The following is a 13,658-nucleotide window of genomic DNA, read 5'->3' as shown; positions in this document are numbered from 1 at the left end:
ACGACAGCAGATATACAATCTCACGACGCGTCGTGAGATTGTATATCTGCTATTTTCAGCATGCAACCAAAGTGTAAAAATATGTCATTACAACGACATCAAGGCTCGTCAAAAACACATTTTAGTAGACTAAATCAACTGTAGATTTAGTCGACTAAAATCGTAAGACATTTAGTCGACTAAACACTAGAACATTCCAGGTGACTAAAATGTGACTAAAACTAAAGGAAAACTATTCAAAAGACTATGACTAAAACTAAAATCTAAAATTGCTGCCAAAAACAACAGCTGGTTCAGGGTTAATATTGATTGCCGTCGTCGTCGTCGCCGTCGTCATAGCGACCGCTGTCGTCGGTGGCGTCGTCGTGGCCGCGGTGGTCTCCGTCGTCCCGCCCCCGGTCAGCTGATTGGTCCCGCCGGTCAGCTGATCGGTCCCGCCCCCGGCCAGCTGATTGGTCGTCGTCCTCCGTGTTCACCCTGCCCGTCAGCACGTCGTCGATCCAGTCCTCCAGGTCCTCGGGCGTCGGCAGGTCCTCGTCGTTGGACATGTCCAGCCACACGCTGTCCGCCTGCATGGGAAACATCCTGACCTGAGATCAGATTGGACATGTCCAGCCACACGCTGTCCGCCTGCATGGGAAACATTCTGACCTGAGATCAGATTGGACATGTCCAGCCACACGCTGTCCGCCTGCATGGGAAACATTCTGACCTGAGATCAGATTGGACATGTCCAGCCACACGCTGTCCGCCTGCATGGGCCGGGGAAACATTCTGACCTGAGATCAGATTGGACATGTCCAGCCACACGCTGTCCGCCTGCATGGGCCGGGAAACATTCTGACCTGAGATCAGATTGGACATGTCCAGCCACACGCTGTCCGCCTGCATGGGCCGGGGAAACATTCTGACCTGAGATCAGATTCTATAAAAAATGCATGGAAAGGAGTGTGGCATTTTGCATTTATTTCACCATGTAGTGAATGCTGCATTCGTGGGTCTGGAGAGGGCAGTTATTTTATACGGACGGGTAAAAAGGGCAGGGGCTGGAGCCCCCTTTTGATGTCTATGTGTGCACGTCCCTAGAGGACTGTAGCTACACTGCACAGCCTCAGGCTTTCCTTTCCCTCGGAGGAAAGGAGATAACACACAAGGCTACATCTTGTTGCCTCAGGACAGAGTGATGCCTATCCCCTCACCATGATATTGATATGCAGAGTATTTATAGCCCACGAGGCCGTTGCGTGGTTCGTTGCGTCACGCTCACCTCGAGTGGAACAAGGATTTTCGCCAGGCATCATCATTGTTAATTCATGCCCGGTGGCACAATTAACCACTTCAAACCCTCTGGTGTCTCCCATGTTAGGAAATTGTATAGTAGCTGAAAATGTTAGAACATGTTTGAAAGGAATAGCTTCTCTACAATCTCACAGCACGTCACATCTCGACACGGCGTGAGCTTGTAGAGCTGCTATTTTCCATGTTTTTAATCATTAATGAACCCATTTTAGATCGATTCTATACTAATGTCTTCTAAATCCTAATGTTTCTATATCAGTGGTGGTTCTTAAACTATTTCATGTCAAGGAGCCCCAGAATTATTTGAATGTATTTGGCCGTGGACCCCCCATCTCAAAATATGTACGTAGTTCCAGGTACCCTCCCGGAAGCAAAGATTTGAGTTAAAAACGTTATATAATGTATTCAAAGATTTACAAGCTTGTATCGCGGCACTTGGTGCCGCGCTATGAGCTTGTAGATGTGCTATTTTTCAATAGCTAAAGCATAACATAATACTTAAAACACCAAAAGGGGTTCCCGTCCAGAATGGGTTTTAAATCGAGCCGGAACTCTTACTTACGTCTGTGACGTAATTTACCAGTCCAATCTGTGGTCTGAACAGGTCCAGAACTCTTACTTACGTCTGTGACGTTTACCACTCCAATCTGTGGTCTGAACAGGTCCAGAACTCTTACTTACGTCTGTGACGTAATTTACCAGTCCAATCTGTGGTCTGAACAGGTCCAGAACTCTTACTTACGTCTGTGACGTAATTTACCAGTCCAATCTGTGGTCTGAACAGGTCCAGAACTCTTACTTACGTCTGTGACGTTTACCACTCCAATCTGTGGTCTGAACAGGTCCAGTTTAAAGGTCTTCTCCCAGTAGGTGGTCAGCTGTGTGGACGAGAGCCAGAATAATGTCATCTGCGTGAGTAATATTAATTATGCCCCCATGCAATTAAGTCAAATGGCTGCACATTCCCCAAACAAGGCAAAAATGTACAGGTTCTTAAAAAGAATCACACCCGTGTGAACCGAGTGGTGCAACTCCCCACTCTCTCTCCCCCCCTTCTCTCTCTCTCTCTCTCATTAGCAGGCAACAGTCTGTCAGCACTGTCTCTCTCTCTCTCTCTCTCTCTCTCTCTCTCTGTTTCTGCATGGCACAACAGCGCCCCTACTGGTACTCATACTGGTGCTCATACATAGGTGAACACATACATAGGTGAACACATAGGTGTACACGGACATTGCTGGTTGTAGGAGTGGTTGCACCACTCAAAAGGTCTTCTAAATCCCAGCGGTTTCGTTGGTGGTGTTCTATCAATGGTTTTCAAACCTCTAAACTTAGATGTACTTGGCCGGGAAAACAAAACATTTTGTTCCACGGACCCCCAGAAGCAAAGATTTGAGTCAAAAGTTTGCTTTAAAAAAAAAACATATATTCAAAGATTTGAGCTTTTATATCTACTGTTCTTGAATGGCCAAAGAGATCTAAAATGATTTGATTGATTGTGTTGATTGAGTGTACCAGTGGGAAGTCATCCGGGTCGATCCACACGATGCTGAGCTCTGGGTTGTTGGTGTTGTCTCTAGCCACGTCTTTGAGGATCTCCAGGAACTCATAGCCGTCTGGGAGGGACATGTCGGGGTGAATGATCAAAACCTCGCCGAAAACGAGGTTAAATTCAGTGGTGTGTAATGTTTTACTTGACCCGTTCTGACCTGAGATCAGATTCTAAAAATGTATTTTTAAATCCTGACTCGGTGGCGCGCTAAGAGCTTGTAGATCTGCTATTTTTCAATAGCTTAAAGCATAACATAATGCTAACACCAGAATGGGTTAACCCAGTTATGACTTAGGGCCGAATGTTGCTATACGATAGAATGGGTGCTGAATGGCTTTTAGCTTCTCTGGTCCCACATCAAGCATCGGATCAGACTCTATGGGCTGTATTTTGCGTGTCTTAAGTACCAGGTCTTATTACTTAACTTAAGACCTGGAGGCGTGGTCAATGCTCTTTGGCCACTCAGAATAGCCAAAATGGCATTGATCACGCCTCCAGGGTCTTAAGTTAAGTAATAAGACCTGGTACCTAGACACGCAAAATACAGCCCTGAGTATTTCATGAGATCAAAGAAACAAAATGAGGACAGACGATCACATTAACATCCATTCTTGACAGTTGCTTGACAGTTGCTTTCTCTCTCCCGTTACGTTCTGTCTCTTTCTCCACGATAAACTGTGTCTGCGGTTTCTTATTTTTGATGGACTTTTTTATTAATCAAATTCGTGAAATGTTCATACCTGGATCCTCTTCCTCAGCAAAGGCAACAATGTGAACTCCGTCCATGTCATCCTCCTGGGGAATGGGATATCAATGTTACTGTACATAGCATGCATCAAAACAAATAGAATACTGTACATTATTATTCCCCCCACACGCACGCACGTACATAACGCACGTACACACACACACAGTACAGAATCAGAGCACCGCTTCTCACTGCTCTTTATTCCTATCGGGGGGTTCATAGCCGAGTTTCAATCAATAAAATTGCCACAGCACTTTGACATCAAAGTAAAAATAGAAATGTACCTGAGAGGAGCCCTGCAGCCAAACTATCAATGTTTAATCCTAAATGCTTTTAGTGGGAATAAAACTGTATGTACTGTATGACAAATGGTTGTATAACGGCTGAATGTAAAGGACTCACCCATGTCTCAAACATGTCCTCTGCACGGAGCTTCCTCAGAGTGGCCCTGGTGGGGAACAACACATGCACTTTAAACTGCCGGGGAAGCGACGATGGAATGTCTTAAGTTCAGTAAAGATACCATTGTTAAAGGACAGGAAAGAGGGAGAGAGAGAGAGACACGCAGCAAAGGTCGTCATGAACGGGACTCGAGCATGCGGCGCGCTGTCAGGCCAGAGCCTATATAATGTGGCATGCGCCTGGAATCTGGATCACTATAGGCCAGCGGGCTTCAAGATAATGTACCATTGTTGTGGTCGAGTGAGTCCACCTAAAGCGAGTCCAAGTCGAGACCAAGTCCGAGGGGGTGCGAGTCCGAGTCAAGACCGGCGGGAGGCGAGACCCGAGTCGATACCAAGACCAGTTACAGAAAACGCAGCGAGAGTAGCATGCACCCTGTTTTCTTAACAAGATAGCTGTCTATAAGCGCCAGAGAGCTCTCTTATAATGTTAATGTCAATGGGCTCCTCATAATATGGGTATAATACAATTATTTCATTGCATTGTAGTGACTCATGCACTCGAGGGGACTCGGTGGGGGGAGAGTCCCGAGTCCCTTGGTCCGAGACCGAGTCCAATCGAGGGCAGGACCGAGACGAGACAGAGTAAATGAAAATGTGGACTCGAGTCAAGGACTCGAGTACTACAACAAACCTTCATCAGTATAATGTCATACTGTAACGAGCATCGATAGTTTCATGGTCATGCAGACCGCGGAACCACAAATCTGCATCATTTTCACATTAAGACTAAATCACACTTGTTGTTGTTGCACGACACCCCAACAAAGATGACACTTTTCCAGTTGTCATTTTTGCCTGGAAGGGTTGTGCGTACAGGCTCTACTAGTCCGTACTGCATGGAGAGTCGGAGACACTTCTGATTGTTATTTCTATCCTGTGTTATGATGTGTGTCTTCACTCTATAGACGTGACGCCATGATGACCAACCTTCGGTGTTGGGTGACATAGTCCACGATGTCCATCTCTGACAGAGGTCTGCCGGGCAGGACGGCCGGTTCCTCCATGAAGGGCTCGTAGAAGTTCACCTCGTTCATCTTCAGGGACAGGTGCTTTGCTACCTGTAACACGCAGGCACGCACACACACACACACACACACACACACACACACACACACACACACACACACACAAACAGACATGCACGTAGGCACGCACACACACAGACACAGGTTATCGTGGCTGGGTGGAGGAAAAAGTCACAGGGTCCACTTTTTACACTCTCAAAAGTTAAATGAACGCGAAAATCTTTGGGTCTTCAATTTGAATTTTAAAGAATAGAATGCCGTTTCATCTTTCTTGCCATTTTGTGTGAAGTCACTTTCTTCATCGTGCTAATGTTCACATATTACTATTATTACTAGTGAACATATTAGTGTTCAGCGGATGTATAGCTCGGAGATCTGTCTGGTTCCAAGAGTCTATTTAAGAAGACGCGTCTAGATTTGTCTCTTGGATGAGCGGTAAATGTTCGATCCCCCATGAATGTGGGTGACCCGTGTTCGAATTAAATGAGGAACTATACGTACATAAATGTGGCAGCTTTTAGTTTGACATGTACGCAGACTCGTTGATTCATAGGCACTATAGTCCCACATCACCCATACTGTAGTGTAGAGAGAGCACTTACTGCTTTGTCAAATGTGGCAAAGAACTTTATGTAGGGCTGGAAACGTTCCGACGCTTCCAAGAAAGCTTTGTAGTCTGAGAGAGAGAGAGAGAGAGAGAGAGAGAGAGATTAGGGAAGCCACAGAGACAACACATGTAGCAAATGTATGATTTAGTCAAACATGCAAATGCTTCGTTAAATGGATGGAAGGAGGCTATAAATAAACCAGAGAAAGGGAGAGAGATGCAGCATGATGGGCAGAGACAAACCAAGGTTGACTGCACACTGCACAGTGTTTATTTCACTCTGGCAGTTTGCACGGTCAAACGGATTTAAGTTGTAAAGAAGTTTTAAACCCCGGGATGTGAAAAGGAAGCAAAGTGAATCGTAAGACAAAGTTCCCGACATGACACAGTAATTCCCCTGTCCTTAACCAAGAAACGCACCCCCGCCCCCGCTATTCATTGCGCTTGTAGTGTGCTGCGCTTGCACTCCCAACAAAGGTCGCGACCCTTGGGGTCACGGCGGCCGGGGAGGACGCGCTGTGGACAGAAATGGGTTCCATAATGAAATATCCCATCGCTGCCATGTCGGTATCTGTTTTGTCCCCAGCAGTGGCGGAAAGTAACTAAGTAGATTTACAGTCGGGAGTGGCTTACTGGCTTATTGTCAGTATCAGCCAGTAACCCGTTACAATGGGACGGGAGATGGAGTCTATCCCTGTTCCAATGCACTAGACCTCTGGGAGATGGAGTCTATCCCTGTTCCAATGCACTAGACCTCTGGGAGATGGAGTCTATCCCTGTTCCAATGCACTAGACCTCTGGGAGATGGAGTCTATCCCTGTTCCAATGCACTAGACCTCTGGGAGATGGAGTCTATCCCTGTTACAATGCGCTAGACCCCTGGGAGATGGAGTCTATCCCTGTTCCAACGCACTAGACCCCTGGGAGATGGAGTCTATCCCCGTTACAACGCACTAGACCCCTGGGAGATGGAGTCTATCCCCGTTACAACGCACTAGACCCCTGGGAGATGGAGTCTATCCCCGTTACAACGCACTAGACCCCTGGGAGATGGAGTCTATCCCCGTTACAATGCACTAGACCCCTGGGAGATGGAGTCTGTCCCCGTTACAATGCACTAGACCCCTGGGAGATGGAGTCTGTCCCTGTTACAATGCACTAGACCCCTGGGAGATGGAGTCTATCCCCGTTACAATGCGCTAGACCCCTGGGAGATGGAGTCTATCCCCGTTACAACGCACTAGACCCCTGGGAGATGGAGTCTATCCCCGTTACAACGCACTAGACCCCTGGGAGATGGAGTCTATCCCCGTTACAATGCACTAGACCCCTGGGAGATGGAGTCTATCCCCGTTACAATGCGCTAGACCCCTGGGAGATGGAGTCTATCCCTGTTCCAATGCGCTAGACCTCTGGGAGATGGAGTCTATCCCTGTTACAATGCACTAGACCTCTGGGAGATGGAGTCTATCCCTGTTCCAATGCACTAGACCTCTGGGAGATGGAGTCTATCCCTGTTCCAATGCACTAGTGCTATTTCACCTGAGTATTTCCAACTTCCAATACTTTTACTTGTACTCCACTATACATCTCGGACCCAAATATTGTACTTTTACTCAAGTACATTTTTTATTCTGGACTTTTACTTGTAACAGAGTATTTCTATATTGCAGTACTGATATGAATCCATTTTGGGCCGGGAACCCCTTTTAGTGTTTTTTAAACATGTTATAATTTAGCTATTGAAAAATAGCAGATCTACAAGCTCATAGCGCGCCACCGAGTGGCGCGCTATGAGCTTGTAGATCTGCTATGTAGGTCTGCTATTGTAGGTCTGCTATTTAAAAAGAAAATAAATATAACTGACATAGAAACATAGCTTTTTCAGAAAACTGTCCTGATATAGAAGACATTTTTAGAATCTGATCTCAGGTCAGAATGGGCTAAAGTATTTAAGTACTTTTTCCGCCCACTGGTCCCCAGTTTTTTCTTGCCTTTTTTTTTTTATTTTTTCTTGCGGAGCTATAATTGCAGTTTGACCTCCTACAGGCGTAGAACTAAGAAGCTATTTAAAGGATATCTCCTCGTCCTGGGAGACCAGTCTCATGTGCAGTGGCCGAAGCTGCGATCGCAGCCTCCATTAGTCTAGCTCTAAACATAGCATGGCTGCTTTGAGTTTGCATGCACGGCGATGTGCAAATTAAAAAAAAACATTAACTAGCGACCTTCCGATATCAAGAGCTAGCTCCGCAAACCGTTCGGCCACACCGCTGCCCCAAGTCACAGCAGGTGACAGCAATGCGGTAATTATTTGTGCGTGATTTAGTCGGAAATTAATTTTCCATACTAAAATGGGAGGGAGAATTAACCAATGGAAACGTTGAGACGCGCTCAAAGCTACAGCGAAAACCGCATTGAGTATCGATGAAAACAATTTGGTCCACAGAGATCATCCTCGGTTTTGGCTACGTCGATTCCTTTCACATACTCACAGTTTTCCCTTGTACTTATTGTATTATGCAGGTGCATGAATCATTACACTCCTTTGCACACACACACACACACACACACACACACACTGCACTCTATTTCTGTATGTGTGCAGTATGTGTGTACACGTGGGGATAAAACATGGGAGGAGATCACTCCCTGACTAACACGAATCTTCCCCCTTGAAGTAGCCAATGAGGCGGATGTCTTCTTCCATTCGCTCGAACGCCCGGAGCTCCATGGCGTTGCTGATGAGCTCCACCGGGTCCTCCAGCACCTGTGGGTCGGTATACGAGAAGACTCTGTGTTTTCTGTGTGTACACATACATAATGCACCGCCTTCTCCTGATCCATTTCATGTTTTAGGAGAGCTTTGAAACATCAGCGTGTTGTGGTGCAGCGTTTACCTCTGAATATATTCTGTTCTCTTGTCCGCCTATACTACCTTTTCAGAGACACAGAGCTGTCTCTATTTCAACAAGGCCTTCAGGAGGAAAGTCCCCGGGGGGGGAGGGTAGGGAAAGGACATAGAATCCATGGTGGAATCGCAACTCCTGTTAAGTCTTGCATTTCTGAGTATTACATCATTTACAAGCACCTTAACGAGGCTATAGCTGCTAATTGCAAGAGCGGTGGTATTTCATTATGCTATGGATGTCCATTGAGAGTGTAGAGGCTAGCCTATATGCAGGTTTTTCCCCCTTCCAATCCAACAAGACTTTGAATTCACAAATTGGCTTTTCCGTCTTCCTTGTTGATGGTGTGCTGATTAGTGAAACCACCTGGTGTGTGTGTGTGTGTGTGTGTGTGTGTGTGGGGTTTGGTTGAAATAAAAACAGCCCATCGTAAGCCCCATGAAGAGTCCACCTTGAGATGGCCAGTATACTCACAGAATACCAGTGGTGGAAAAAGGTACTCACATTTTTTACTTAAGTAAAAGTATCATTACTGCAGTATATGAACTACAAAAGTATTGGCATCAAAATGTACCAAAAGTAGAAAGTATTCACAATGCAGAATGTCCCATTTAAAGTTTTCAAATACGTACAAAACTCTTTGGAACATACCAGATCAATAAGTGTATATATAGTGGAGTAAAAGTATACAATATTTGCCTTTGAGATGTAGTGGCGTAGAACAGAAGTGATGTATTGGAAATACAAATACCTCAAAATTGTACTTAAGTACGGTACTTAAGTAAATATACTTAGTTACTTTCCACCACTGCAGAATACGTTCCCCCCCACACACACACACACTCACGTCGAGGAGGAACTCCACCAGCGTGTCCGCCGAGAGCTCGCCGTCAAACTCGATGACGCGGTCGTCCTTGAACACGTACAAGCTGCCCACCTCTTCTAGACCTAATTAGAAAGGTTGAAATGGTTGTGTGTGGAGCGTTATCAATGTTTTCACCCTGTGAAAGAGAGCGTCGTGTAACCGCGAACAATATTGGACATTTAATTGGCTTATTCGGTGCGTGACATCATCATCATCACACCCGGAAGTTACGCGGGAATGCCGATACTGAGTGTCAAAAAAACCTACTTTCTGGCCTTGACAGCCCCATACATACGAGCAGAAAAGTTCACATTTGATTGCATGAAATGACTTTAAACAATGTTAAATTCACTTTGTCACTCACTTTGCCACTCGATCTGCCGTTCACTTTATGCATGCGCATATGCCCTCTATTCTGTACAGTGATACTTTAACAAATTAATAACGAACATATTACGATCTTCTGAGAGATGATATACTGTACACTGTAGATACCTAGTTTTCTGGCCACTTTGACGTCCTTCTGAGAATCCACCATCCCAAATCCAATGTCTCTGTCCTCCAGTACCTGAGCTGTAAGCTGGACATTATCACAAACACACATACATACCCACACACACACTCTTGTTAGTCATCATCATCATCATCATCACCCAATTCCTTATCTACGGATTCTTTCTGCCTGGGGCACTTGTTTCCCAGACCTCATTTTGAAACAGGTTGAGGTGGATACCACCTCGATCCTCAACACAATAGACCCCCCTCCATCTCCATCCGAGTGCTACCGATGTTCTTACCACAGCTGTTCCCGACCTGTGGGACAGGGTCCACTGGTGGGCCGAGAGTGATCAGGGGCCCTGATCGAGAAAAGGTGGGAAACCACGGTTCTACCACATTATTGTATAGGTACTCTTCCCGACCCTACCTGGATAAGGCGCTCATTCCGAGTCTGAGCTAATGAACTTAACCTGTATATAACCATGCATGTCACGGGGCGGCAGTGGTTCAGTGGTAGAGTGGCCCCGATGGGAGCCACGAGTTTCCCAGTTGGATCCCGGGCTCCCCCAGAGTCAGTGTCGAAGTGTCCTTGAGCAAGACGCTGAACCCCTAATTGCTCCCGATGTACAGGTTGGTGCCTTGCATGGTTTCCTCCGCCATTGGTGTGTGAATGTGTGAACGCAATGCACAATCTATGTGAAGCACTTTGGATAAAAAGGGCTATATAAATGCACCATTTACTTAAGAATACATTCTTATTCACAAGGACATGGAGTGCCTCAAGGACACTGGCAGGCATATATGATATATTCTGTCTGTGTGTGGGGAAAGAAAGCTCTACAGAGCCAGTGTGCTTGGAACTCGTAGGACCATCTTGCTGCGACTGTGAGGCAACTGTTCTAAAGAGCTGAACTACCACTGGAAGAGCATTCAGAGCAGGTTAACTCACTCTGTCAGTACACAGGCATCCACACACATAGCGGCTTGACTCTATCAATAAATCTTTTGCTTTAGCTGTGTGAATGCCGAGACCCCCTGTGGAGTTTCTCCGTTGGAGAGAAGCCGCGCTGTGCATATCAACTCCGCCTTGCCTTTCAGATTGTGTTTCCCTGAGAAGTGCTGCAAATACCGGTACACTCGAGAAACGCCGGCTCAATTTAGCTCCTGCTGGTGCTGGTTGATCAGTGCTTCTAACTTTGTGCAGCATGGCAAGAATGTAAAACGGTGAGTACTGGAAGTTGCCCGTTGAATGTTAAGTTTTTCATGTGAAAAGCATTCTTGAAGATTGTTAAAAAAAATGAATTCTCTGTCCCCTTTATATACTACCTAACGGTATTAGTCCTGCAAATATGGATTGTTTCCTTAGGGATTATTCTATCAATTATTTCTTTTGATTAATCAGGTTTTGATTAATCAAGAGGTTTCTTTCCCCATAACTTTGTGTATTTTGATATTTAAACTTTCGAATGAATAATTTATAGTCAGTCACCAAATTGATTAGTCTGATTAAGCACTTGGATTAGGGTTAATCGTACAACGATGTTTGTGCAACGGTTTTAAGCTTGCAGATCTATACAATTTTGTTTATAATTTAGATTTAATCATTTTAATCAACGTGGATTTTTTTTTCTAAATCAATCATTAAAATAGATTTTTTTTATTTATTAACTGGTGCACCCTATAACTATTATGCAAGTATGAACAACAGCCGTACAGACTGGAAGAATGTACCTGTTTCTGGTTCAAAGCCAGATAAGAAAGCATTTTGGGAACAAGCTATAATTAACGTAATGGCCTAGAAAGAATCCCTGGATACATATATGAACCCCAGAGGAGCAAGCGGCCATCATAACGGTCTGAAAATCACTTCTTTGGACTATTATCAGGAGGGAAAAGCACTAAAACACTTATTTAATGTGACCATCAAACATTTTGTTCAGTGAGGTGAAAGATTCGTCCAATTCCTTCTTGGAGAAACTAGCAGGTGTTTGGGGCACACATTTATAAGGTTATAGCGACTTTCCCATTCTTATTCTTATCTTTCATTGTTTTTTTTTGTTTTGTTTTGAGAGCATTTGTTTTGAGAGCTGGTTGTAAAAGGTCTTGGTAAGCTATGTATATTTTCCAAAAAGGGACTATGAATAGGCTATGTTTCAGTTTGTTATATTGATCCACACACTTTGCAGACGGGAAGCATGAAATATTCATCAGTATGATATTTTCCAACCGGGGGGGGGGGGATTCGACTGCATGGTGACATGTTATGACAGGCTGGAGGAAGAACAAAATGGGGCAATAGTACACCCCCCCCCCCCCTGATACCCCGGGGGATGTAAGCAGTAGCTCGCCCCGAGACATTTACACTACATTATCACTGACATTGAATCTATTAGGCTACTGTGTGTCGATGACAGGTATAGATCCCAGCGCGCCATGGATCCCCTTTGATCATGGATCCCCCTTTGATCATGGATAATTACTTGTTCCCCCACCAGCTCATATGGGGCATTCTTACTCTGGGGCAGTAGTAGGCTACTGTGACTCGAGCCTTCCACACAATTGCATTGCATTTGCATTCATGGTAGAACACCGTATAGACAAGTCTACGGCTTCATTCATTGTACTGAAACAGCAACTTTCATGCACATATATATATAGCAACAGTCTTCTCATTTTTACGTTTAGTCTGATTGAAATCCAAGCCCCAAGCCCTCACATCATGTTTGCTTACCTCCAGCACCAGCTCTGTCATCTGGAACTGCTTCTGCAGGCCCTTGCTGGTGGGCAGGGGCTCGTGGTAGAACAGGCACAGCATGTCGTATCTCTTCAGAGCCTTCTTGAAGTTGCGCTCGTTGATGTCCAGGACCCGGTCCTTGCCGTCGAAGTTGGGGAACTCCAGGCCCTCCTCTGCCCGGCAGAAGGAGACCTGCAGGAGCTCCAGGAGGAGGAGGAGGAGGACGGGCACCTCCACAGACGATGGCCGCAGACGCAGCAGCAGCATGGTGATTGTCTGTCCCCCCGCGGTGGAGAGAGAGGTCTGTCCGCTGTTAGTCTGAGCGAAGAGGAGCGAGACTCGAGAGATGAAGCAAAGGAGACTTAATAGAATACCACAGCCGACTTCAGATTGGAAGAAAGATATTCTAATGGAAGTCAATGATGTGCTTTGTAATTATCAGGAGACGGGCAAAGAAACACATTATCCATTGATTGGTTCCCTGTCAACCTAATGACTTTAGTGGGTGCTCTCTCTCTCTCCCTCTCTCTCCCTCTCTCTCTCTCTCTCTCTCTATCAGGTAATCTCCCTCTCTTCCCCTCAAAGGTCTCTTGGTTGCTTCCCTTTCCCTTTCTTCTGAGTGAGAACACCTCACCCTGACTCACCCTCTTCCACCAACAGTAGCCTATAGGTGACTACACTATTTAGAAAGCCTGTCATTGTCTTGAAATAACTATGGAAAGGAGGACAGGGACACCTTAGGGAGTTTGTCATCTAATCAGCAGTAACGTAATGGGACATCTCATTGAGGTTGGGCCACGCAATGAATCAGTATGCTGGCCCTCATTTGTGATATTACATAAATCATTAAACATTTTGACACACATTGGCAGCTAGGACACAGGACTTAAAGGGGGAAAGATAACTTGAAACTAGACAACTGTGTAGGAACGACTTGATATAGGTATTAGTCGACACGGACAC

General features: G+C 45.5%; 1 protein-coding gene across 1 annotated transcript; it reads right to left on the bottom strand.

Annotated features, from left to right (window-relative positions):
* Window positions 1-299: 299 nt before the first annotated feature.
* Window positions 300-12,962, bottom strand: LOC308311429 (calsequestrin-2-like; the record flags this gene model as incomplete). Its single annotated transcript, XM_080758115.1, has 11 exons — window positions 300-569; window positions 2,103-2,177; window positions 2,812-2,912; window positions 3,589-3,643; window positions 3,999-4,044; window positions 4,988-5,118; window positions 5,688-5,761; window positions 8,351-8,459; window positions 9,446-9,546; window positions 9,959-10,043; window positions 12,693-12,962. 11 exons carry the CDS (start codon window positions 12,960-12,962, stop codon window positions 300-302), a joined length of 1,317 nt encoding a protein of 438 aa, XP_080614241.1.
* Window positions 12,963-13,658: the final 696 nt, after the last annotated feature.

This window comes from Protomyctophum bolini (genome assembly GCF_963924005.1).
Source record: "Protomyctophum bolini genome assembly, chromosome: 24".
Lineage (NCBI taxonomy): Eukaryota > Metazoa > Chordata > Actinopteri > Myctophiformes > Myctophidae > Protomyctophum > Protomyctophum bolini.
Note: the sequence above shows the minus strand (reverse complement) of the source record. Positions and strands in the feature narration are given on the sequence as shown.